Raw genomic sequence first — 27,555 nt, forward strand, 5'->3', positions numbered from 1 at the left:
ATCTGAACAATTTGTCAATGATTTCTTTTATTCCTGCGTGCTTTGCCCGAATAGGCAGTTCCCATAATTGTCAGGAATTTCCAAATTAGTGCTGCAGAAGAGGGTGGAGTTAGTTATGTTAACACTTGGCAGTGGCCCTGGTTGTTGCATCCTGTATTGTGTGGTTGGTTGGTTTTTTTTCTTCCTCTTTGGCTTCCTACTCAGCAGATTCTCATCCTGTCTGATATCTGTCAGATCCTTTAAAAAACAGAATTTATTCTAATTTATATCAGAGCTAGAAACTATGTGCCGCTGAACTTAAAAATTTGACTTACAATCAGGATGAAGGGATTCTTTTCTCAGCTCTGTTACTGACTCACTGACTTGAGCAAGTCAGCTAACTTTCTGAGCCTGTATATTCCTCTTCTAAAACCTGGGAATAAAACTACTTGCCTACTTCATCGGAATGTTCTGAGTCTTAATTAATATTCTGTATTCTAAGAACTTGGTGGCAGGGTGAAAGGGTTATATAAAAGAACTATTAATACTGAGAAAGCAGCCTCCTTGGAGTTCTCCAAACTCATTGTGGAGGCTGCTAGAGTAGGAGAAAGGGACGCTCACAGAGTATTTTCCTGCATTGTTAATAGTAGATTAAATGTTTCTTTAAATAAAAGTTTAAAATAAGGTGCAACTGAAATTAAAATTAGATGAAGTTGGTTTATTTCTGGGCAATAGTAGGGGTATGATCACGGATACTTAAAGGAACTCAAAGCAAATATGTCTACAGTACCCAGTATATGTCTGTGTGTATCATATAATGTTTGCCCTTAACTTCTTATCTGTGATTTCAAAATTATTTCAGGTGGTGTTTATCATCCATATTTTTTTTCACTTCAGAAATAATGAGGGTTTCATTGTCCTCCCTCTGCCAGAGGGCCTTGGTAAGATCTTGAGGGAGGAGCTGAGTAGCCGCTTGAAGCAGTAATGTGAACTGTGGCTTTCCCTCCTCCTGATGCTCGCCTACAACTGAGCCAGCGGTACCTCTGCACTGCTATGTATGAGACGCAGGCCTGACTAAAACCCTGCCCTTATGTTTCTCAACATGCAGTAGGCCAGGGGCATGTATATAACAAGATAAGTAACCCAAGGAGAAAAAAACAGAACTCCATCTTTCTGTATGTTTATCTTAGGTATTTAAAAGGCCCTCATCTCATTGGTAGTTAAGGACTATGCTTTTATTTAATGTGCATTTAAAATAAAATGTTACTACTTAATGTATCTGGGAGAAATCGGATCACATCCTGCTGCTGTTGCCTCCATATCGTACCTCATTGATTTCAGTGGGGACTCCTGCTTAGCAGTCGGGGTAAGGGAAGACCAGTTGACCCACAAGGGCAAGTTTTGAAATGAGTTCAGCTCCCACAGAGAACCAGTGGGAGCTGCTGGGTGCAGAACACTTGAAATTCTGTCCCCTTCATTGAGGTGTCTGAATGGGAGCTGAGCTCTTTGGAAACCTGGCTCATAGTTTGCAGCAAAATGTGTCTTGTGTAGGCTGTAGGTGCAAATTAGTAAACGCTTGTTAAACTCCCAATCAAAGAACTTCTCTGTTTTCCTGTGGCCATAGCAGTCTCATTAAGGAGATAATTTACTTAATGTAGTTAAGGAAATGGCTGGTGCTAATGCCAACAATCCAGGCCAATGAATCTTCTTCCTCACTGTTGGCTCAGGCTGATCAAGAGGACAGCTATTTTGGTGGCTGCCTCTGGGATCATGGGAAAAATTGCTGGCTTTTTTGAGACATTGAATTTAAAGAAGAATGGGCTGGCTGCGGAATAGCTGGCATATGCCAGTTAGTCTAGTTTTTTCCTTTGCTTGAATGAGTGTCTAAGGCCTGGTCTACACTGGGGGAGGGGGATCGATCTAAGATACGTCGACTTCAGCTACGCTATTCTTGTAGCTGAAGTTGCGTATCTTAGATCGACTTAGAATCACTTCATGTCCTCGCGGCGCAGGATCGACAGCCGCCACTCCCCTTCGACTCCGCTTCCGCCTCTCGCCCTGGTGGAGTTCTGGAGTCGACGGCAGAGCGATCGGGGATCGATTTATTGCGTCTACACTAGATACGATAAATAGATCCCTGACAGATCGATCACTACCCGCCGATCCGGCGGGTAGTGTAGACGTGGCCTAAGAGGCTGCTGAGGGAATTGTTAACCATTGCTATGCTGTATAGGGTTATCATTTTTTCTAGCACGTCAGGAATGCACAGTGTAGGTCAGACTGGGAGACAATTTGGTGTAGAAATTGGAGCAGGTGCCTGGACTCCTGAGTTCTGCTGTTAGCTGTAACACTGACTTTGTGTGACCTTGGGCCAAGTACTTAAATTTCCCCTATCGCATCTATTTCTCATTTGAGCAAAGTAGGGTGTAATACTTGCCCATCTCATAGAAGTGTTGTGGGCCTGAGTGGTTTAAAGTTCTTTGAGTTAAAGGTGTTATTGAAGTGCAAGTATTTTAGCATTAGCATGAGTTGGCTTCATGTATGCCGCATATGTAGGGGCAACATTTTTATATAAAGTTCGGTAATATATTTCTAGTCAGTTTCCTTCTCCCTTCTACTTTAGGCCTCATTACTAAGTGCCACAGTTTCACAGTAACAACTGAGTGATTACAGTGTCATACCAAATCCATTTCTCGGGCAATATTTAGCCTTTTCCTCCTCAGTGAAAAACCCTGATTGTTTACATAACTAAAACATAGTTTACATGAATTCTACATACCAGAACTAAAATACATGCTGGCTGTAAAATATCTTGCAGTCCCAACTGGTTAACTGTGTACTATGGACTGAATACTTCTGGCAACTAAAGGAGACTTTTCTTCAGCCCCCATTGTAGGAGTCAGTAGTTTTGGAGAATGGATTGCCATTCTGTCCTCAATTGCATTGCAAAGGTTTGAGTGGTTTTGGTGTTTTTATGCAGGAAGATGCTAGGGGTCTAGGATGTGTTCCAATATAGGCCTTGTCTGGACTAGGATTTAAAATTGCATTATTAGCATGTGTTGGGTTACATGCTAACAACAGGTTTTAAGAGTCTACTGTGGGCAAGACACTATAGGTAGCATATACTAATCTGGCTAAGTTAATGTTAACAGAGTTGCAGAATCTGCAGAACTGGCCATAGTGACCAGACCCATTGACTCTGCGTACCAGGCTTTCAGTATGGCAACAGGAATTTGTCAGAGGTGCCTACTGCAGTACCCAGCCACAGCTGGTGATAATGGAGGAAAGGGTCATCAGCACTGCTTTTAGAAAAGATGATTTTAAACTCAATTTCTCCTTAAGCCAGTCGACTCTTAACATTCTCTTGATGGAGGGCCAAACTTCAACCAAGCTGCCACATTTCCTCCCAAAATGCAACTTTATCGGAGTATAACTTTCATTCTCTTGGTTCCACCACAGAACAGAGCCTGAGCGGTCCAGATACAACAGTCCCAAAGTAAAGCAATTGCCACTAAAAGTACAGATTAGTAGATAACACACGTGCAACTCACAATGTAAAGGAAAACAACCTCCTCCCAAATTTATAAAGCACATTGGGAAAAACCCTGGAAACAAATTTTGAAGGAAATATTCTTTACAAAGGAAGCTTCTAGAAGACATAAGACGTTACAGCCATACAATGTGAACATAAACCAGCTACCAGAGCTAGGATAGCACAGGTTTTCCTGGTTTATCTACAGTGTAGGGGAATAATGTGATATTTCTGGTTACACTCTGAGGTTTATCTGTGGGCAGATGTTGAAATGTTGACTTCTTAATGGTGTCTACTGTATCTTATATGCTGTATCCAAGATGTCATTCATAACAATCATTTTTAAAGGAAATACTTTATTTGCAAACCTTGTTCATGCATGTGTGTATGGCAATGGGAGGAGAGAAAGGTGCTTTTACATTTTTTCCCCCTAAGTAGTGTGTGCATGTCTTTAATGACCTGTCGTTCTGTAATGATGCAGAAATGGCTTTTTTACTGCTGCATTTCCAACTCTGTTTCTGCCTGTTAGTAATTTTCCAGAGGTGGCTTTGAGGCTTTAACCCAAACAAATGGAGAGACAATATTATGACCTTCCCATGCAGCAAACCCTACTCCCTAGTAAGAGGATAGTATTACCAAATTGCTTCAGCATGAGCTCTTGCTGAGGCCAGTGGCATCTTAACTGGAACTGAATTCAGTCAAACTGAGGGTTCACAAGAATCTTACAGGAATATAGTCCAACAGCAGAGAGAGAGAGTTACATACGTTATATATGGGTTAAATGTGCTTGTGCTCTTTTCTTAGTATGTTTCGGAAATAGTGAGCAAATTCATGTGGGGAAATACATTTTCAGCTGCATCTGAACTGATTCAGCTTTAGGATCAATCCATTATAGAATCACAACACACTGGAAAGATTTTAAAAAATATGTTGAAGATCTCAGAAACGGCGGGTTGGAGGCAGATGCTGACATAGTGCTATCCAAAACAAAGAGGATAATGGCTGGGAGGGTTTCTGAATCATTGCTGGTTACGCAGGATGTCCTCTCCCAAAAATCCTCACTGAGTAACTCATCTGGAGCTATACATCTCTTTGAAGGGGAGGAATTTCCCCCCTTTTCTCCTGTCATTGCTTTCTGGGCTGAATTTGCTCCATGGAGGCTACTCCAGCCTGAAGGATGCAGCAGCCTCTGTGCTCCCTTTGCAGCTAAGGACCTGTATAGGGAAGGGTCTTCTGCCCTGACTGCCTTTGTTCCCTGCACCTGAAGCCCCTGACAGAGCTGGGCTCCTCACTGGATGGGTGTGACCTCCGCTGTCTTTCCGCACCCTGCTGCCTTGCCCCACAGAATGGCACTAGTTTAACTACAAGGATTCTGGAGCCCTTGAGGATATTGCAGGATTTGTCTCTAAAGCGCTTAATAAAATGGATGAACTGTTTTTGTTCGGCTCTTGGAGTTTTACCAATCAGTCTCTTTCAGTGAGCAATTCTAATAATATTCAGCTGCCTATCTCTAGATGGGAACACATTGTTCTTTGCTATAACTGATTTTTGGACCAGTAGTTCTGCATGTCTGATCAAATGCTCTCTGTGGCAAAGAATACCTCAGGTAGCCTGGTGGCTGGAATTGCTAAGGAATTCTCTGCATTGTTCTGGGAAGTGGGTGTTTTAAGTATGTTCCCATGTGAAGAGCTAGTTCCTGCTCTCCACAGCTCATGAATGTATTTGTTTAATTATTTCATTCCTGTGTATTTAGAGAGATGGATTTATTTCTGTTTGCTGGGAGTCTTGCAGTTCATGGATTTCAATGTGCAGTCGTTTTTAAGCAATAAAATCATTCTGACTAACTTGGAAACAAAGAACTGCTCAGGTCAGCCAGAACTCTCTTGAACAATGTAGCCTTAGAATCCCTAGCCTGCCTTGCTGCTCTTTATTGCACTGAAACCTACCAGAAATGTCTTGACTGCAGAAACAGTCTTCACAGTAAAAGAAGAATGAAAAAACTACTTGATCAGGAGACCAAGGAATCTTTTTGGGGCACTTCCCTGGCTGATTTTAATTTTGTGCAATTTATTCCCATTACCCATTATGTCGTGCTTAGACATCTGTGTAAAACTGTGTGGCAGGACTTCAGGAGGAATGTTTTAGAAGGGAGAGTGTTGTTTTGGAATTCTTCCTGGAAAAATGATAGCATCTATTTTAAACGGTTAAATTTGACGTCGTTGCAACAATTAAAATGTCTGACAGAATTAAAACGACACCCTAGGTATCTGGAAATGAACTTTGCAAAGTAGCCAGGCAGTGAAGTTAAAAGGATTTGTATGTATGTATCTAGCCCCGTGCTGTTAGAATTGCGCCAGGTACTGTAGAAAAATTTGTGTCTCCCAGCATGGTTGTGCTGGGATGCTGTGCAATAGCTAGCAGCCTCGCAGCCCTGAGTGGGCATAGTTGAAGTCTTTTGGGATCTTTTAATTTTAAAAGGTGCTATATTAATGGAAGACTATTAATATGATAGAGTACTCTGTAACTTCACAGCACCCCCTCCAAAAGATGAGTTACTATTGGTAATGTGAACATTAATTTATTACCCGATTACATTGAAAAATCTGTATCATTGAAAAATCTGACATTTTGTTATGTTTGCGTGTTTAAAAAAAATCGTTCTCAATCTATTTTCTACAAATAAATCACAGTGAAGCACACAGGATTTAAACTTAATTTGATACAAGGCTAAGAGCAAAGATGAACAAACGGATTTACGTTGGATAAATTCATATCATAATGCAAAGAAATAGAGTGAAGCTAGCAACCAAAGCATCCAAATTGGTTAGAATTTGCATCTGGGAGTTATAGTTCAGTGGTTGTGGGGAAAATGTTAAGAAATAGTCTAGAAGCCAGGAGTTTTTGGAGAAGAAATTGAATCATCAGGTTGTTAGTGATGGGAAAGGGCACGTTGAATGTACAGTGCTTCTCTGCAGGCTCTTCTTGACTTGTGCGTGTTACTGGTCCAAAGTTGCAGCTGCTTAAAAAGAGTTTCCAGATCTTGCTGGAAGGGAAGGAACGGGAGGCAGATACTGCTCTCTACATCTTCATAAACGAGCAAGAGAGAGCTGTTAAGTGGAGCACCTGTTGACTGAGAAGCCAGTTACAGAAGGACTCGAGCATCCACTGCTGCCGTCTCTCCAACTGGCAGATGTTGTTATGGCCATCAGCGTGGAGCAGCCAGTTTTGTTTTCTTATTGGGGGGAACCATGACAGTTAACAAAGAACAAGCCTCAGCTTGGTGCTTTCTTTTTTTCTCTTTTGCCTGCAGCATTTTGGCAATGTTCAAGAAACGCTGTTTCCAATTCCAGTCTTAGGAAAACATACTCATATTCTTGATTTATGTTAATAAATTCCCTCTGTGCTTGGCTGCAATATTCCTGGGCCTTTTTATATTGAGGACAAATCCATCCAGAAGATAAAATAGAACTAAACTTCTGCAATAAGACTTCAGCGGATGAATCCAGGTTCACAGTTTATTGCTCCAAGCTGATAGTCATAGTAGCGAAGAAGTCAGAGATGGGAAAAATACCACTTCATTGTATAACTTTGAATATAGAATATACTGTGTGTTGATTGAGTACAATAATTGCAAGAGGTAACATGGTATCTCGTGCATAAGGTAGTGGAGATACTTTAGGGAAGTCAAATTTTCAAAGGCATCTAAGGTGTGATTGTAGCACAGGCAAGGATACTCATGCTAGCTTTAATCTAGCTAGCATGGGTAACCAATAGCTGTGTAGACATAGTAGCATGGGATAGCAGCCAGAGTACAAGCCCACCAGGAACCCTGGGTACAGGCACTTTGGAAGACCAGATTAAAATTCAGAACAACCTCAACAAGTTGGAGAATTGGTCTGAATTAAAAATAAAGACAAGTGCAAAGTACTTCGCTTAGGAAGGAAAAATAAAATGCACAGCTACAAAATAGGGAATAACTGGCTAGGTGGAAGTACTGCTGAAAAGGATCTGGGGGCTGTAGTGGATCACAAATTGAATGGGAGTCCACAGTGCGATGCAGTTGCAAAAAAGACTAATAACATTCTGGGGTGTGTTAACAGGAGTGTTGTATGTAAGGCCTGGTCTACCCAGGGGGGTGGGGTGGGGTGGGGTGGGGAGATCGATCTAAGTTACGCAACTTCAGCTATGTGAATAAAGTAGCTGAAGTTGACGTACTTAGATCTACTTACCCCGGTGTCTTCACTTAGGTAAGTTGACGGCTGACACTCCCTCGTCGACTCCGCCTGGCCTCTCGCCCTGGTGGAGTACTGGAGAGTGCTTGGCGGTCGATTTATCACATCTAGACTAGATGCGATAAATCGATCCCCGCTGGATTGATTGCTACCTGTCGATCCAGCAGGTAATGTAGACAAGCCTTTAGACACGGGAGGTAATTACCCTGCTCTACTCAGCACTGGTGAGGCCTCAGCTAGAGTACGGTGTTCAATTTTGAGTGCCACTCTTTAGGAAAGATGTGGACAAATTGGAGAGAGTCCAGAGGAGAGCAACAAAAATGACAAAAAATTTTTTAGAAAACTTGACTTATGAGGAAAGATTAAAAAAAACCAGGGTATGTTTAGTCTTGAGAAAAGACAACTGAGGAGGGGACCTGATAACAGTCTTCAGATATGTTAAAGGCTGTTATAAAGAGGACTGTGATCAATTACTCTCCATGTTCACTGAAGGTAGGACAAGAAGTAATGGGCTTAATCTCCAGCAAGGGAGATTTAGGTTAGATAGTAGGAAAGAGATTTTAACTATAAGGGTATTTAAGATCAGGAACAGGGTTCCAAGGAAGGTTTGGGAATCCCCATGATTGGAGATTTTTAAGAAGAGGTTGGACAAACACCCGTCAGGGATGGTCTAGGTGTAAGTGGTCCTACCTCAGCACAAGGGGCTTGCAGTGAAGATGTAGCCAAAGGGATGTTAAAATTTACCCATCTTTTAATTTCGTTGAACAAAGATGAGTTCAAGTGTTTCTGTACTAAAGCCCCTTTTAAACTTATTTTTTTATGTACCTAATGCTGCTTGACATGGAAAGGATAACTCCGGTTTCTTTTAAAGAAAAAGAAATCTGACTTTACGAAAAGCCACTGAACAAGCCATGCCTGTACTTTAGGTTTGGTACATTAGTTAAACATGTGCGGGCAGTGCTAATATGTTGGGCAATCACCTGTGTTACAACATTTCACCTGCAGGTTCGGCTGCTGGGAGTATTTTCAAAGTGAACATTTCAGTTGAATTTCTGTGGCCTAATTCTTTTTTTGGCTGGGCTCTTGGTATTTGTTGACTGTAGGCCAAAAACTTAATCCACACACATTCTCACATTTATTTAATTATAAAACTAGTAAATGTATTTTCTTTTAGCAGGTGATTGGCTGCTTTTTTTAAAAAAATTGTGCTTTACAAAATTTTGGAAATATAGTAACTCATGGGATAGCACTGGGAGAACCAAGATCCTTGGTTTATTTCATGCATTAGAGAGTTAGAGATCATTGCTAATTTTCCTGCATGAATTACTGTGTTTTTGCATTTTCCCAAGCACTTTATCATGTTGTACCCTGCATTTGTACAGAAAGTGTGACCCCTGTGCAAAAACAAGGACTCAGAACCAGAAACTCCTGGGTTCTGTTCTTGGCTCTGCTGCTAACGCACTGCATATGAGTTTTGGCAGTCACTTAACTGCTCTGAGCCTCCATTAACTCAGCTGTAAAACTGGTACAGTAATATCCACCTTACTGGGGAATTAAAAGGGTTAGTTTAATCCTTGTAAAGCACTTAGAGCTATTCATCCAACAATTTCAATCTTCATATCATCATTTTTTTAAATCATTGTTTTCAATAGCAAGAGTTTAATGTAAAATTGCATTAACATGTTCTTGCATCTCCTGATTCAAATACATTTGAAATCTTGAGCAATCGAGAGGTAAAAATACCTACTTACTGTACCTGCCCTGTTTGGGAAATCTTTGGTTGGGTTACTCATTGTTTATCATACCTTTATAATAAAATGCCAGTCTCTGGAAAATCCTTTAGGGCAGCAGCACGGCATCATGCTGTGAGATTAGGTGTCTGCTGAGTTTGAGAATAAATGATATCAGACTTGGGACTGGTGGAAAATAAGATGTTGCTGTCTGCAGCTTACCTACTGTACTACTCACACTGGGTTCTTGATAGTCAGTACTTAATTTGTGCCAGCGCTTGCCAGGGCTGAGCCGCAGCACCTCTAGGCTTGTCACATCAGTTACGAAAGTAAAAAAATTGCTTGAGCCCCAGCACCTCTTTCATTACAAATTAAGCACCATCTATAGTGGCTTGATGCAGAGGGACTGAGGAGCATATGATGAGAATTTTTTGAGGGATGACATAGGGAAATCAAGAGAGTCTAAATTTTGCAACAGTGTCCCCTGCAAATTGGGCTCTGAGTCTCCCAGGGAGTACTGCCTTCTTCAGCCATTATTGTGTCAGTTACGCTGAGGGAATTCTGTGCCAACAATTAAAAATTCTGCCCACAATATTTTAAAATTCTGCGTATTTATTTGATAAAATAATACAATTTAATCACATCATTTTCAATTATTTGCTGACAAGTATTTTGAAATAAATTACCAAAATAATTGAAAATGGTCTGATTATATTGTGCTATTTTGACAAATAAAATATGCAGAACTTTGCAGAATTTTAAAATTTTTAATTGTTTGGCATAGAATTCCCTCGAGTACCAGGGTTCTGTGTGGCACAGTTTGGGTGCGGGGGCGAATCTGTACGCACAGGGACTCGGAGTGGGGTTCTGGGTACAGAGAAGGAAAGGGATGCACGGGTGGGTGGAAGGGTCACTGTACAGCGAGTTGTTCTGCTGTCCGCCCAACCCCTGTGCATCTGGGACCCCCCCTGTCCAAACCCCACCACCACTGCTCAGCCTCCCCCCCGCACCCAGACGGTGCAGAGCTTCCTGCAGCCAGGGGAAGTTTCTGGGGGTTGATCTAACCCAGCCCTGGTGGTTCTGTGCAGGGAAGGAAGGGCGGGAGGAAACTACTAGGACTAATTCCGAGATCCCCCACCCCCTTTGCCCCAGTGATTTCTCTCTCCCCTGGCTGCCTGAACAAATGCATCTGAGCTGGTGGGGGGGGGGGGGGAAGAGAGAAGAGAGGTGAGTGAGCACTGGTGCAGCTTCTCTTTTCTTCCCCACAGAAACCATTTTCTGCAAGGAAACAAAGAGAATCTGCGGGGGGTAGTGGTGTAGAGGGGGCATTTTTCTGCTGCGGCGCAGAATTCACCCAAGGGTAGTCAGTGGGTTGTCATCACCTAGGGCCCTGCCCAGCACTTGAAGCCCAAACCTAGCTAACAACAGTTGTTCGTATTTTTCTCCTCTGGCAACCATCTTTATAGCTGTGTTGTAGGCCTCATTTGGACTGCAGTATCCACTGCGTTTAAACCCTTCAAACAGAGTTGGGCCATGGTTCCTTAACATGGATAACACGTGGTTTGGGCCTCTCCATATGAGAAAGGCCAAAGCATATTCTAGCATGGCTCTTGGGTGTGTTTATAGTATGGTCTTTAAATGTGCAGGGGTGGGCAAACTTTTTGGCCCGAGGCCCACATCGGGACTGCGAAACTGTATGGAGGGCGGGTTAGGCAAGGCTGTGCCTCCCCAAACAGCCTGGCCCCCTCCCCCTCCCTTCCCACTTCCCAACCACTCCCCCCCCCGTTCCTTGTCCCCTGATCGCCCCCTCCTGGGACCTCCCCACCCCTAACCGCCCTCCAGGGCCCCACCCCCAATCCAACCCCCCCGTCCCCTGACCCCTATCCACACCCCCGACCCCTGACAGGCCCCCCAGGACTCCCACATCTATCCAATCCCTGCCTGCTCCCTGTCCCCTGACCGCCCCACCCCCGAACCTTTGCCCCATCCAACCTCCCCCTGTCCCCTAACTGCCCCCCAGGACTCCCTGCCCCTTATCCAATCCCCCCGCTCCCCATGTGCTTACCATGCCACTCAGAGCTTGCAGCCGTGCTTCCCGGCTGGAGCCAGCCACGCCACCACACTGGAGTGGCGGGCCAGAGCGTTGGCGGCGTGGCGAGCTGAGGCTGTGGGGGTGGGGCCGGGAGCTAGCCTCCCCAGCTGGGAGCTCAGGGGCTGGGCAGGATGGTCCCACATGCCGGATGTAGCCCGCGGGCCGTAGTTTGCCCACCTCTGCCATAGCGTGATTCCCCAAGGTCATCTTTAACATCTCATTACTGTGAACACTACCATACTGGGGGAGTCTGCTGTGATCTGGTAGTACCAGGATCCAGATAACACAGATTGGACTTGCTTGTGTAGATAGCACCAAATTGAGGTTACAAAATCATACAAGTCTGGACTGTGTTTTAATCCTGCTGGGGCCCTAATGTTTCATAAATAGGTCTCCCAGCCTGATAATTTTGATAGGTTAATGTGGTTTGGCTAGCATAAGTCTTCAGGGGCAGTGAGAGAGAAGAATAGAGTGGGAATTCCTAGGTCACTCTGGCCTCTGGAACAATGCCTAGAACCATGCACAGTTGTTGCTAGCACTATTCTGTCTGCAGTGTGGACAGAATACAAGTCCTTAATCTGGTTATAATGTTATTTTGGTGCTCTTCATGGTCTGATGGTTATGGCCTCAGATTGGCACGCAGGAGTTCTGTGTGTAATTCTTTGTAGAGCTGGTCAAAACCTTTCATGTTTTCAAAACTTTCTCTGCATTTTTTGACAAGCTGTAATTCCTGGCTCTGACACAAACTGCCGGTGTGACTTGGGCAAATCACTTATCCTGTCTGTGCCTCAGATCCCCATCTGTAAAATGGAGATAATCCTTTCCTGCCTCACAGGGAGGTTGTGAGGATATATTCATTAATGCTTGTGAATGTTCAGATACTAAGGCAATGGGGTGGGGAGGGCATATGGGTACCTAGATTGGGCCTAACTGTGACTGGGAATGAGAGAAGAGGAAAGAAGAACAGGGAGCAGGTGGGAACTAAAGTTATTATCATTGTCCTCTCTTGTTTCAGCTGAAAAAGAAGCAGGTTTATGTGGAGAAGGTGGAGAAGATGCAGCAGGCACTGGTTCAACTGCAGGCAGCCTGCGAGAAGCGAGAACAGTTGGAGCACCGGCTCCGAACTCGCCTGGAGAGAGAACTGGAGTCTCTCCGGATGCAGCAGGTAACCTGGATTAGTCCATGTACTGAGCAGTTTTTCATGCCAGTATATTCCTAGTAAGGTTTTCCTGTCTAAACATGCACAAAACATGCAGCAGAGCATGATCTTTCCCCTCTTTTGTATAGAACTATAGCAAAAATATTCTTTTGCAAAATGTTGCCATTACCTTGCTGGGTTGGTATTGGTTTCACTCAACTGAATAAACCTTTAAATTCTATCCCAACGTTTTAAAATTAAAAATAATAGCTGATTCCTCATCTGGGAGGCTGCAGGCATATATCTCGAAATTGTTTTGGACTTTTAATGACTCCTGCTTTGCATTTTAATTTGTAATTTGTCTTTAATTTTTAAGACACCCCTGACACACACACCCCCATTCCTGTCAAGATACGTTAGGTGGTCACATCTGTTCACACAGGCTCAAACATTGGCCTGAAGACAGAACGCTCTTTGGAAGGCTTTTGAAGCCTGATAACATAAATGCTGTTGATGGAAATTTGTAACCACTAATATATAATATGCTCTAACAATTTGTATTGAGCCCATTTTTACAATGGGATGAAAGGAAAACATTTTTTCTGGGGACAGTATGAATTTAATTTGAATTCTGAGTCCTGTTTGACCCCATGTTAACACACATGTTAATTAACATGTTAATTAATGTGATTGTAAATTCTGGTGTAAGTAGGATACAGATATTTGTTCCTCGTTGTGTTTAGCCCTAAACTGCAACAAAGAGTTAAATGTGACTAGGAACAAATGTTTAAACCCTAGAACAAACATTTGCTCTAGAATTAACAATTGTTTAATTAACACAAGGTAAAACAGGACTAACAATGCAAATGCAGACATGCCATAAGTGAGGGAGAAGAATTACGACAATATGATAGTCTGCAGTTAACTGTTTTTTGGGGACACTGGGGGCTGTCTCAGATTACAGCTAAAAATCCAATTGACTGAAACATATGCCACAATATAATAGACAGTAAATTAAATGGTAAACTACTTCCATTTTTTTACTAGAAATGATATGATATTATGTGATTAACTCTAATGATAGGATTAATAAAAAAAAATTTAAACAAAAACTTAAGTATATGAAGGAAGAAATAAGTTATATTATTAATGAAACTGTCTTGGAAGAAGACCAGATTTAACACATTCTATAATGGGTTTAGATATAAATGTTATTTAAAAATTCTTCCTATCTAATACAGAAAATATATCGAATTGACGTAATTTGAGAATTATTTGCAGTGTTCAAATTACAAGGTTATTTAAAACCAACAACTTGTAAGTGGACGTAACAAGATTTTTGCTTTAAACCATGGTTCATCTTAAGGAAACAGAAAATGTAAAATAATCTGAACCCTGAGTCACACATATTAGATTGTCTGTCTGTTTGATTCCTTCTCTTATAAATGAGCTTTTCATAACTAACTTTCTGGGCACAAGGTCTTGCACTCCCAGAAAAGTCTCCTTATAATACTTTTCTGTTTAATATTATTCTTTGAGCTTTTAGCATAGAAAATCTCAAACATCTTTTTGTATTTTCCAGTATGCCTCTCTTTGGCTTATTGGCTCCAAATGGAATAAATGTATCTATGTTCCAAACCTCCTCTTAGAGTTTAATTACTTCCCCCCCTCAGTTCCCAAGTATAGCATGTGATCCCACTTTATATGTGACAATGTCTAATCTCAGCCCCTTTTCTAATACCCGGGATTCATTTTGCAAAAATTACAAGGGGTCTCATACATTGTCTTCTCCTAGTTCTAGTTCCCTTGCCTCTAGTGGCTTTTTGTCATTGTGCCAGACACTTTCCATCTTTTCATTATAAACAAAGCTTGCTTTTCTAACTAATTATATTCCTTATTGTAATAAGTGAATGATGTCACATGCTGCATCTTGTGATTGGAGCTGTGTTGGAAATCTCAATACAAGGCAAAAGCATTTTTTTCACCTGGTTATGATGTGGCTGGGTCTTTATCCACATCGCTTGTTCATAACTCAGTGTGGCACAACATTACCAATCATTGTTAAACTCTTTTAGCCTGATTCAAATCTTGCTTACTCTGGTGCAACTCCATTTAAGGTAGAGGCATTACTTACTTTAGTGTAAAACTGGAGTGATATTGGAATTGGGACCCCTATTATTTTGGCTGTGTAGATGGGCTTTAATCACCACATCTGAGTAACAAGATACAGCTTTCCAGAATATAGATATATATATAGAGAGAGAGAGAGAGTAGTGGTGGTAGGTGTGTGGGTATTATCTAATATTAATTGGGTCACGGTGTTCATGAACAGAATTATTCATGGGGCAGATTCTCAGCTGGGGTAAATCAGCATATCTTCAATGGCTTCAGTGGAGCTCAGCTGATTTGCCCCAGCTGGTGATTTATGAATTTTAAAGCTTGAAGGGACCATTACGATCATCTGGTCTGACCTCCTGCATAACGCAGGCCATAGAATTCTGCCCAACGATTGCTCCATTAAGCTGATAACTAAGCCGGCCTCTTCATCCCCCGTGTGAGAACAGGGTCTTCCAAATCTATTCTGATGCATTTTGTTCTTTTGAAAATCAGCGTCAAGGTACATCTCAGACTGCCAGTGCCTCGGAGTACAACGCCACAGCACTTATGGAACTCCTGCGGGAGAAGGAGGAGAGAATTCTTGCCCTGGAAGCCGACATGACTAAATGGGAACAGAAGTACCTAGAGGAGAGTGTGATGAGACAGTTTGCTTTGGATGCAGCAGCTACGGTGGCTGCTCAGAGGTAAATGAGACTATTCATAGCAGGGTATTTTTCCAGTAGAATGTCATATTTCCTACCAACGAATGTTACCCTGAGTCTCACTTTTCCATGACACCTCCCCTTGCCCTGCACACATCATCAGCTAAAACTCCTGGAATGGAGGTAGAGCTTGGCTGCTTTCACTGGGATTTCTGCATAGTTGCCAGCATTTAGAAACTTTGAAGGGACTGTTTCCTCAAATGAAAGAACTGTGTTTTTCATACAAGTATTCATCTGAATGGCTCCTGGAAGCTGTTGATTCAAAAATAGATGGTAGAGCAGAAAAAGATTTACAAGAATCTGTCCTTGCTGCCGTCACGTAAGATCTGGGAAGCGTGGTGATTCACATTTGGCCTGAATGCCACATTTGTTCACCAGACTATTTTTGCAAACTACTTTGTGGTATTGTCCACAATATGGCTGTTAACCAAAGACACATACACAGAAATTCCGCTTAAAGCATTTGGCTGCATAAGATGGCATCGTTTGTGGGGGCAGGGAGGGAATGGTGTCTGAAATTTGGTATCCAGCTTAGATTCCAAGACGACTATCCAGAAATACTTGCTGTCAATAGGCTTCAGTTAGCTGGTGAGCAAGTGCTGCTAATGGAGTGCAATTGGGCGGTGCTTACATGTGATTTTATTGCTAACTGGTGCCTGCCTCCTGACAGAGGGCTTTATTTTAGTCCATTTTGTAAACCAGATTCAAGTGCAGATGTTGCAACTTTGGTACTTTTGCCTAGGTTCGTAACTTATTGCAGGATCATTATAAAAATCAGCGAGGAGAGTTGCAGTATTTGCTGCATTAGCATTTAAAGGGTTATCTTCTCTCACTCCAGAAGCAGCCTGTTACCTCAAGGTATTAATGCTTCTTGTGCACTGTTTTCCAGCTTCCCTGAGATTCTCTAAATGGCTTCTTTAATGTGTGTCCAGGGGACATGTTATATTTTCAGTCCACGCTGATAAGTAGGAGTGTGGTCCGTTGGTTGTCACATATGGGGAGAGGACACATTAAGCCAGTTGATGTTGTATTTAAGTAAACAAGCAAGGAAGGTTTCCAGAGTCAGGAAAGCTCCCATCTCCAGACTTTAGTTTCCTGTTTCCTTCCAACTGCTGGTCCTTAAAAGAGACAGATCTAGTACTTCCCTAGCATCTGACAGTCAGAAAGTTAATTCCAAGTTAAGATTGGCCACCATTCCTCCCAAATGTTCCTCATTTCAAGGCGACACCATTTTTAAGCTTCCTGTCTGAATAGTCTCTTTGTGTTCCTTATTTTGGGGTTTTGCCATTCACTGCATCCCCTGTTCGTGCCTTGGCAGAGTGAGAGGTATGCTGGCCGCTCCACTCTTAACCCTGCCAGCCATGGGAAGTAAAATTGGCACATTATAATGATTTGGTAGCTCTCATCCTGTCTCAGGTTGCTGCAGTCTTAATGTTATTTGAATGTGCATTTATGTTGTATGGGGCCTTCTAATTGTTAGGACCCACATGGTGGTATAATGGCATAGCATGATGACTGGTATTGAAGTGAACAAGGGTTGTAATATTGCTGTATTAGTTTTATTAGCCTGCATCGCATTGTTTAAAATATGGGATGCTACAGAATAATAACATAAACTCTCTTCTCATCCTACTGTAACATTTGGGCTGAGACTCTCAAAACCACCTAAGGGGTTTGGATGTCCAGTTCCTATTTGGTGTCTGTATCCCCTAACTGATTTCGAAAATCTGAGCCTGAGTGTTTGGTGTGTGGTGTTTTTAACCTAAATGGCAGGCTGGTCTTCCTAGGACATGTTAAAAAGAAATCTATCTGAAATGTAAGGGTATAGCAGCATTAAATGCTTGGTATGTGTTTAGTAGACTATGCAAAGATTGCAATGGGACAGTGGTTCTCAACCTGTGGCCCAGTTAGCACAGAGCTGTGGCCCGTGTGACCTCCTAAGGGCCATACAGGTAGTATTGGTACACACTAATGGTAAACAGGTTGAGAACCACTGCAATGGGGAACCCTAAGTGTGTTGTGTAGAAGTTAAAGTGAAAGAGAGCTGTTTATACTCCATATCCAACCAGTACCCAGAATATTTGAGCACTAGCCTGTAGGAGAGAGGACTATATATCTAAAATCATCAGACACAAATTCACTATATTCTAGCTTAAAAGAGAATATATGTGTCTAGCCTCTCATCCTGGGGTGCCATTTTCCCTACATCCTTGTCCTGGACTACACACAAACTTGCCTGGGTTTAACTAAATCCGTTTAGAAACACACCTTTAGATGAGCAGGACTGTGTGTAGAGTAGGCCCTTGTTTTTAGTGACTTAAGGCATCTGTATTGTTTCTTTAGTGCTGGGAGATGGGTTTTCCTGGTTTGAGATCCATAGCCAGAAATGGAGACCTTGAACAAGCCTTTACTCAAAGAAGTGGATATCTTTGTTAAATAGTTTTGAGAGATCATTGTGTGCTGTTGGGATGAGGACAGTGCATTCCTATGGTCCTTTATCTGCTATACTGCTCATTCTCAGGGACACAACTGTGATCAGCCACTCACCTAATGCTAGCTACGACACCTCTTTGGAAGCTCGCATTCAGAAGGAAGAAGAGGAGATCCTGATGGCCAATAGGCGGTGTCTTGACATGGAGGGCAGGTAAAATACAGTTTGTTTTCAGACAGCTTCTTTCGCATTGTAATTTTAAGTTGATGGCTGGGGCAGGCTATTGGGAATCATCGTGTCGGGGTATTGGTAGCCTCACTTATAGCAATGAAAAATGAGAGATACCAGGTTGTGTTCACTTGGTTGAACAAAACAATTGCATTTTCTTTCACTGTTGGTATGGTTTGGATTCATAAGTAAAATGCCCCTCAGACTCTTGATTCTATTTATTTTTTTAATGTTCTGTCCATATTTGTCTGCTCTTCTTGTTCCTCTTCACCACCTTCATACAGACGTGTGCTTCTAACACCACGCTCAGGTAAATTTGGATCATGTCTTAACAGTGCGGTTCCATGGGGGTGTTTGTCTTGGTGTTTGGCACAGTGCAGATTTGCTGAAGAGCATTAATTCCTCCTCTTCCTTATCCCTTCGCTTTCTGGCCATAGCTCTTGGATCTCAAACTGATGCTGCAGTTGTTGTGTCCAGTAGTCTGAGGTGGGGAGCTCAGTGAAAATCTCTCAAGTGTAAAATGTCTTGTCCATGATCTGGCCCTATGCCACGATGGGCCAGTGAGCACCCATTATTCAAGTTAGTTAGCTCAGTTGCATTCTCTTTAACAAAGAGCTGCACTAATTCCCCCAATGCCTAAAAAGCAAGGGATAGTTACGAGAACACAGTGGACTTTGAAGCATCAGCCTGAAGATACTGTTCTTTTTGTTATCCTCTTAGGATAAAGACTCTCCATGCTCAGATCATTGAAAAGGATGCCATGATTAAAGTCCTCCAGCAGCGCTCCCGGAAAGAGACCAGTAAGACGGATCAGCTATCTTCAATGAGACCAGCTAAGTCCCTGATGTCAATTTCTAACGCTGGATCAGGCTTGCTGTCCCACTCTTCAACACTGAGCAGCACTCCCATATTGGAAGAGAAGAGGGAGGACAAAAGCTGGAAGGGCAGTTTAGGTAACGTAATCCTAACAAAAGCATGGTTAGTTATGTTAAGGGAGCGCAGTCTAAAACCACTCGGGGCAGTGCAAGCAATGGAAGGACGATGTCCTGACTGAGGGTGCTAGGTCCGCCACAAACAGATACAAAGATATGGTCACTGGCCTGAAGGGCTCACAGCCTTTATTTGGAGAAAATGTGTTGTAGTTAGTCCAAGTTATTAGTTATTTTTTCTGTAAATGGCTTGGGGCCCAAACCTTCTCCCATTGCTGAAAATGGGAATTTTTTGCAATTGACTTCAGGGTGAGCAGGACTACGCAGAAGTGGGCCGTGGAGGGGAAGCAGCATTGTCTAGTGGTTGGAGATAGGGCCTAGGAGATTAAACCTATTCCAACATTACCTTTATAGTGCTGAGCGACCTTGGTTTTCCCAACATCTGTGCCTTACTTTCCCCGTCTGTAAAATGGGGATAATGCAGTCCTTCGTAAAGCACTTCGAGATTGGCCGTTGAAAGGAGGGGGAGAAGTGCAAAACTGTGAACTGGACAGAACTAGTGCTGAGATGCTCCTTATATGTAAGTGCTTTAAAATTTCTTCCCTTTCTGTCCACAAAGGTGTTCTGCTGGGTCCAGAATATCGCTCGGAATCCATTTCTTCAACGCCCTCGCCAGTCCTTCCCTCCACCCCGCTGCTGTCTGCACACTCGAAAACGGGCAGCCGAGACTGCAGCACTCAGACAGACAGGGGAAGTGAACAAAATAAAGCTGCTTCCTCTGCTGTGGCCCTTGTACCCGGGCGACTTCCCACGACCAGCATGCCCTACAGTTCAGACAAAACAGGTAACGAGACCCAGCTGGTCCCCAGTGGAGCATTGGTATGAGGTCGGTGTAATTTCTGTTTCAGGGTGCTAGTCATGCAGAGCCTTTTGGGACTGCCAATTCTATGGGTTTAGATGTTGGAAGGGTGATATGAGCTAGGTGATTATCACAGTAAAGGCTGGATCTCAGAGCGCCATTTGGTGAAAGGTTAATGCCAAAGGGACAGATTCTGATCTCCATTACGTTGGTGTAAAGCCAGAGTGACTATACTGAGTTTAACGCACTGCAGATTTGTACATCATTGCATAACTATGAAAGAGAGAAAGTAAGGAAAGAGAGAGAAAATCTGAATTTTTAAATTTCAAGAGCTGCTGTCAGTCTGTTGGCCAGTATCACAAACTGCCTTTATGAATAAGCAGGAAACTCCCTTCTTCCAATAATATCCCCACTGTAGCTGTAGTTGGCAACTGGAGTTATAGCTTGATTCTTTCTGATATGTTTCCTCCTCTTGATATAGATGGGCCAGTTTTCCACTCCAGCACTTTGGAAAGAAAACCGCCTGTTCACAGCTTGGGGCAGGACCTCACTGATGCAGAAATGGTGGAATACCTCATCTGAAAGGCTGAACTTGTATCAAAGCTGGGACACAATAGCAAGAATTTTTTTAAAAAAGACATTTTTATTAGAAAAAATAGAATACCTGAGTAATAAAGGAACACTCAGCTCTTTGCTCTTGTATATTATGTCTCCAAAATGTGGACAGGTTAATTTATAATTTGTTCTAAATTATAAAATACTTGTTCTTTGAAAGTCGTTCCCTCCCCTCTCTTCCTCCCCAAGCTTGTTTTTAAATACTGGATCTGGTAATGTCTGGATAAAACCAAGGTCTTAAATGCACTAAATTCTATTTTTAATTTCAGTATTTTTAAAACCTTGTATTTTTTTTTAAAAAAATAGTACTTACTTTCACAGCAGTTGGTTAATTTCATTTGAACACTGCCAAGATGGGCGTAATGACTCTGCAAATTTATTGAGCACCAGGTCACACAATGACCACGTAACATCACAACCAGATTGGTGTGCTTTGTTCTGAATGTCACTGAAGGCTCCAGAGTACAGGTATTCTGAGTAGCTTTGTAAAACTCATAAGAGATGATCAAGGGAGCTTTTTTTCTCTATTGCCCTCAGTAGTACGAAGTCAATATGGATATCCCATATTCCATGGCTGGAAGGATTTCAGTTTTCACAATGTGCTCATGCACTTTTTTTGGGTTTTTTTGTACTCTATCTCAGTCACATTATTTTTAATAACTCCAGAGATTAATGTCATGTTTGTTATTTTCAGCAGTATCAGAGGGTCCCCAGTACTTTTATACATATATAATTTTGAGTAATTTATACAGTAGATAAATAATATATTGCATTCAGGTTTTAAGTTAATAAATATGAAGAAACTGGGCCTAATCCTGATCTCAATAACATCTGTTTTTCACCTTTGTAACTCCGCTGTCTTCAGTGGAATTACTCTGAATTTCCACCAGTGTAGGTGTTGAGCCCTGTAGTATTTGAATATTAGCAACTTGATCTGCTGCATTAGACCTTGATAGAGAATTATTTTTGGTATATTTCCCTCTATTTCAAATCTCTTTCTAGTTTGTATGTCCCTCATTCCATGAAATAACGGATTCTCTTTTCATATAGCAAAGTGTCCAAGTTCGTACCTTATACAAGGCAAAGGGTACAGTTGGTCATTGTTAAAAGTTTCAAGTGGCAAATTCTGTGTGCTTCCAAAATATTTTCCTCTTCTAACTGGAGAGAGCAGCATTTCTGTGTTTTAAAGTATTTAAGGGAATAAGTTTCACAGTTGTTCATCATCAGTTTCACTTTCAGGTTTTTAGGAACTAGCCCAAATGCTGCAGTACATGGGTTGCAAACCCTGCAGGGGGGGTGTTCAGACACATTTTAAAAAAGGTTTGTTTTGAGGGTTTTTTAAAAAAATTATGAAAACACTTGTATTAATATTAGTTTGTTTTAAAACACTTGGTTTCCTTAAATTTTATGTCTTTACCTGACAGTGCTGATAAAGCATCTCAGCTGATCCCAAAATTCCACTACAGCATTGTAGTAGCCAAATCTTGCCATGGAGTGAAGTAGCTTCCCGTTAAAGCACCAAGCCTTATCCTACAATGGGCTCAGTACCCTTCACTCCCACTGAGTCGAGAGCACTAGGCACCTTAGTGCATTAGGCCCTAAATTGCAGTGGGAGTATGGAGGCTGCAGCGCTATCACCTATTGGTACTGTGTCTTCTAGCCTCTGGCTAATCGGCTTTTAAAAGGATTAAAGTAATTGGCCTTAACAGATCAGTGGGAGCAGCCTGGATTTTACAGGGGAGAAGAAAACCCAGAAAGGTGTCCCCCATTAGTAGGCCTCAGATACCTTTCTTGGTTTTCATCCTGTCCCAAAGTTAACACTGTAATGCCCGAATATCCGCTCAGAGTGGGATTATATTTTACTTGAAGCATTCGTTCAGCAGAATGAATCATGCTTTACTCTTGAAAGGCAATTCCTCTCGGTCCTGGTGGGTTTGCCACTTGCTAATTTTAATCATTGAGAGCTCTTAGAACCATAAAATTTAGAGATGGCAAAGTATGTTGGTAAGAGATGGCCACAGTGCAAATACCCTAACTTTGCCACTGACCTCTTTCTCTAACAGCCTGAATCCACCCCTCAAAACTGGACACCCACAATGTGTGGGATAATTCAGAGCTGTACTTTAAGAGTTGGCCCAGCTCTACCAGATAGGTCCTCGTTTTTCCTCTTGGCCTGTACAGAATTGTTCCTTAAAGTTCATTCTGTTATATTTTGTCCAGGCAAGTGTTCTTCCCCTTCCCATGGGGATGCCCTTCACAGCCTCATAGCTGTCACTGTTGAAAATACCTAATGTTCTTTTTTGCTTAATTTCATCCCATGACATCAAGTAATGCCTACCTGGGATGATTCTAAATGATGCTTCTCCTTTCTTTGTTGTCATTGGATGCATTGTGTGACCTTATCCATCTTCCTGCCGTAGGATTGTTCCCATTGTACATTTTGTGTGCTGGGTTTAATACAGTGAACAGCTAGGGAGATTGAGAGTATAGCTGTGAGAGGGATTCAGGGTGAGAAGTGGAAGTCTTTTCGTTAGTCTTTCAAAGTCTGGGAAAATTGTACCTTCTTGAGTGCTACTCAGAGGCAGGGAAGAAATGTTCTATCCTGTGCCCATTAGTCCATTCTAACTCAGTTGACCGGCATTGGAACTAAAATTTATGGATCAATTATGCACATATGTCTGATTGGGTAAACTCCAATTTGCCTGGGTCCATGTGTGTTGATGATTAGGATGGACCAGTCAACACTGGTTGTTTGTCCTCCCCCAACTCATTCCTTATAACAAAATTCCATTGTAATTATTCTGATGAAGAAAAGAAATAGAGGGTTAAGCTTTCTGAATGAAACACAGAACCTGCACAGCAATGGTCTCCTCCTGAAAATGCAGGCTAGAGGTCTCCAGTAATGAAAAACTTCAGTATTACATGTTGCCTTTGGCAGTTCTGTGCAAATGTGAATGAGTTTGGAAGGAAACATTGCCCACAATTTCATATTGCTTTAGTTAATTTCCCTGTTTTCTAGCACTGATGTCGTGAGTTAAGTTTTTATTACAGTCAGCCATTTAAAAAAGAAAGAAAGGAAAAAAAGGTGGATTATTCTTGTGTGAGCTGGGGATCTGAGGTCCTCTTGCTGGGTTGACAAACTAGGAGCCATCAGGAATATGTGCTTTCCCCTAAGTCTTCCCTGAGTGATCCTGATGTGAATCTAAACAAGCTGCTTTCTTTGTGGGAGTCGTGTGATATAGTTTTCAGTCTTTCTCTGTACAGATTTTTCAGTTTTGTTTTTAAACAGAAGCTACTTAAAGAAGTCAAACTGCACACCTGGTCCTTTTCTTTCTGTAGACTACTTTCTACTGAAGTAAGATTGTAATTCAAAGTACTTGCAATGAGCTTAAATCTCAAACCAAACTTTAGACTAAGAGTTTGTCTTAAACTCGGGTATTAGAAGCAGAGTTGCAGCTTTTATAAGGAAAACCTCATATTCCTCTTTGTAGAGCAGAACAAGCATACATTTTTCATCTCTTTCTCTTTCCCCTTAAATGCTCACAAAGTGTCCAATCCCACAAATGCTTTCTATGGGGAACTCCCTGAGATTTGATGGCCTAGGGGACTGAGTAATAGGAGACAGAACCTTTCATCACTAGATGATTGGTTCAGATATGGCCCCATGTCACTGGTGACTTTAAATGCTCCCATCTAACAGCTGTTTGTTGATTAAATGAGTTAGTGGGTTTTCCTAAGAGCTATCCATGCGGCTGGTTTGCAGGATTCACTCAAAAGTTACCAAGAACACTGCATGCTCCAGGAATCCATTGCTCAAATTATGTGTTGCAATAGTCTCTCTAGACATCTGTCCAGTGAATCCTATTACTAGCAGCCACCACAGAGACTGTTGTTTATCTGGTCATTACACTGGCGGTCGTGTAACACCGCACATTTAGTATGGACAGACTTTTTTTGGCCTCTGGATTTTAACACCCATTAGGACTGGTGAGCGCCTGCACAGGATTTACTGTAATTCTCCACGCTGTGTCAGATGTGCCTAGGGGTTCTCTTTTCGTATATTCATATAGGAACTTTTAAAAAAGCTAGCAGTTTTATGTCTAGAAAGTAAAAGACAGTAAATATAATTGTACTACTGTATTTATGAAGAAAATACTTCTTTTCCTCCCCCCAAAAGATCTTACTCTAGGGTGGTTTTAGTTTATGATTTCTAGTAATGTTTCTTAGGCTTTCAGGAAAGCATTGAAACCTGTCTTGTTTGCACTGTTGTGTAAATGTAAAACAAGTACTGAGCTAAGGAGTTTAGATTAAAATAACAGGCCCTTCCCTCTCCTAACTCAAGCAGAGCCTTTGGGGGTTTTGTTTTAGTTCTCAAATGTTTAAATAATTTTTCAGTCACCTCCGCTTTCTGGCTGGGACCAGAAGCAGAAGTGTTGAAATAAATCTCGGGTGACTTGTCCTTTGGGATTCCACTCAATATCCACAGGTCAACTTGATGCTGATCAGAACCTTTAGAGGTTTGCCTCTCCATAGACTCAATGGTAAAACTCCCATTGACCTCAGTGATTCTGAGAGATATTCTCCAGGATTCTAGTCCTCTAGTTCTCCATTTATAGAATAGTAATTGTTAGATGGGTTACATTTTATGCTGTCTTGGTTTTCCTTTCCCTGGAGTTGTGACCTACAGGGAAGAGCCAGAAGAAACTGACCAATGTGCTGCTTATCTTTTAGGGTCCAAAATATCAAACCATGAATGGAAACATGATAAGTTTGCTATTTAACAACCGTAGAAAATGTATCAAGAGAATGGTCTTTTTTTCTATATAAATCTATATTAAAATAAATTGTGTGGATTATTTTTTTCCTTTTTGTTTAAATTGTCAAGTTGATTTCATAATTGGGGAATGAGCTCTTTTGTAACTCACTTGTTGAAATAGCCCTAAAATCTTTGAAGAATGTGGCAGCTTTAATTCTTTTTTAAAAAGTGTAAATATGCACTAAATCTTTTGTAAATGTCTGTATTATCATGTCTGTAGTTAGCCATAAAAATATCTTCAATGTGTTTTAAAATGTGGATCCTGTGTTTTGAAATTTATTTTTATCATAGGTTTGCTTTTTTTGTTTTTGTTTTTAATTACCAAAGACATTTTCTGTGTATGCCAAAAAGGGGTATTAACACTCAATCCAATTCACTTTGGGACCTGATCTGATCTCACTTACGCAGGTGTAGATCGGAGTAAATGGAGTTTGCACCAGTGTGAGAGGAGAATCCAGTTCTCTGGCTCACATTTTCAAAAATGTGGTTGAAATGTGGGGAAACTTCTATTTTTTTGAATTTGGGGGGGGGTGTCCCTTTTTTAGCTGAAAAATTTTTTGGTCAAAAAAGCAAAATGTGAATTTTCCCAACCAATTATATAGCAGGTCAGAAAAACAGGATCAAATTTTTTCTGAAAAATGTTTGGCAAAAAATTAATCCCCTTTCTTTCCTCCCCTCCCCCGGGGTTGAAAAATTTAAATTTGGAACATTTTGACTAGCACTGACAATTTAGGGTTCTTCAATTTTTGGTTACCCAATTTGAGAAGGGCCCACTGTTTGAAAATCTGGCCATTTTTGCTTGCCTGAAATTGGGTACCCAAAATCACAAGTTACTTTTGAAAAACTTGCCCTTTGTGTTTAAGCTGCTGATGTAAAGTTTGTTCGTTTACTTCTGGTATGAGTTGAATACTTCCATTTCTTTTCTTTATTTTCACCCTTATCTTGCATTGGAAGGGAAAGAATGATGATCATCTGGAGGTGAGTAGGTCTCAGCAGGCTTGTCGGAGTTGATGTGTTTTCATTGTTAATCTTTAGAAGAGGAGCTTGATATTTCTAATCTTCATGAGCTGCCAATAGTTTCTTAAATAATACTGAGTCAGCAAATCTGGGAGCCAGAGGTTAAATTAAAACAATTGGTCACAGCACTACAGAAATTTTAATGGAGGGTGGGTGTGTCTCTGTCTGTCTCCCTTGCTTGCGAGCTCATTTGTCTTGTTGTTTAGCTGTGTAATCCATGGACAACAGCAGTGGATTTCTGCACAGTTGGCTTTTCTGCAGTGCAACTGTAGTGCATTTGCAAATTGCCTTTTAAACACCATTTAAACATGGTGCAAAACCCAGTTCATAACATAGTTTGGCCATTTATTGTGAATGTAGCCAAAGTTCATTAAAGTTCAGGAGCCTTACCCAGCACCCACTGACGACAGTGTAGAAAGACTCCTATTGACTACAATGAGTGTTGGATCAGGGCCGTTGCAGTGATAAGTCTGGTTCTCTCTTGTCCTTGCACTGGTTTGACAGACCTGTTTTAGCACATCCATACGTGGCAAGCCTTACAATACAGCTGTCCCAGTGTGTTCTGTCCTTCCGGGTTGCACAGTTCCCAGTATTATTGCTTAGAAAAACACTTTTGGGGCAAGTGTTTGGTGTGAGTTTTCTCTCTCCTTGCTCTTTGAGTCTTGATGTGCCAAATGTTTGGGTTTAAATTAAAAACAAATTCTAATTTAATTTGGTACTCTGTTTTTAAATGGCTGGATCTTTACATGGAAAAATAGATCCATGTCATTGCAGACTGAAACTGGAAAAGTGTAGGGTTCTGTTGTTTCCTTGGCATGTATGTAACTCCCTTTACCAGGAAAAGGGGCTCTAATTGAACACAGTACACCAATGGAAAGCTAGCTTACAGCCCCAGACAATTCGTTGGCTAGCGTACACATGACAATACTTTTAAAGGGATGTTATTGCTTTCCACTGAGCTTTTCATATCTGGCCTAGGTTTAATTGGAGTACAGCAACTTCAAGCATAATTATATTATACTAACCGTTTTATTATATTTTAACAGACGCTTTAAAACAATTGCTAAAATACACAGAATCCCAGTGTAGTTTGAGTCACTTACATAGGCAGATGAATGACTCCCCTCCCCTATGTAAT

At 41.6% G+C, this 27,555-nt stretch overlaps 1 protein-coding gene across 4 annotated transcripts in view; it reads left to right on the plus strand.

Moving 5' to 3' along the window:
- AMOT (angiomotin) overlaps nucleotides 1-25,620 on the plus strand; it is an 82,956-nt gene extending 57,336 nt beyond the window's left edge. For all 4 annotated transcript variants that reach the window (XM_084639659.1, XM_084639661.1, XM_084639658.1 and 1 more), the window contains 6 exons: nucleotides 12,581-12,730; nucleotides 15,314-15,504; nucleotides 18,044-18,166; nucleotides 18,902-19,134; nucleotides 19,730-19,954; nucleotides 20,451-25,620. In XM_084639659.1, coding sequence (XP_084495785.1) covers nucleotides 12,581-12,730; nucleotides 15,314-15,504; nucleotides 18,044-18,166; nucleotides 18,902-19,134; nucleotides 19,730-19,954; nucleotides 20,451-20,551 — 1,023 coding nt within the window. In that variant the 3' untranslated portion in view covers nucleotides 20,552-25,620. The remainder of the gene's footprint in view (nucleotides 1-12,580; nucleotides 12,731-15,313; nucleotides 15,505-18,043; nucleotides 18,167-18,901; nucleotides 19,135-19,729; nucleotides 19,955-20,450) is intronic.
- Nucleotides 25,621-27,555: the final 1,935 nt, after the last annotated feature.

The sequence above is a fragment of the Lepidochelys olivacea genome (genome assembly GCF_965140295.1).
Source record: "Lepidochelys olivacea isolate rLepOli2 genome assembly, chromosome: 9".
Taxonomy (NCBI): Eukaryota; Metazoa; Chordata; order Testudines; family Cheloniidae; genus Lepidochelys; species Lepidochelys olivacea.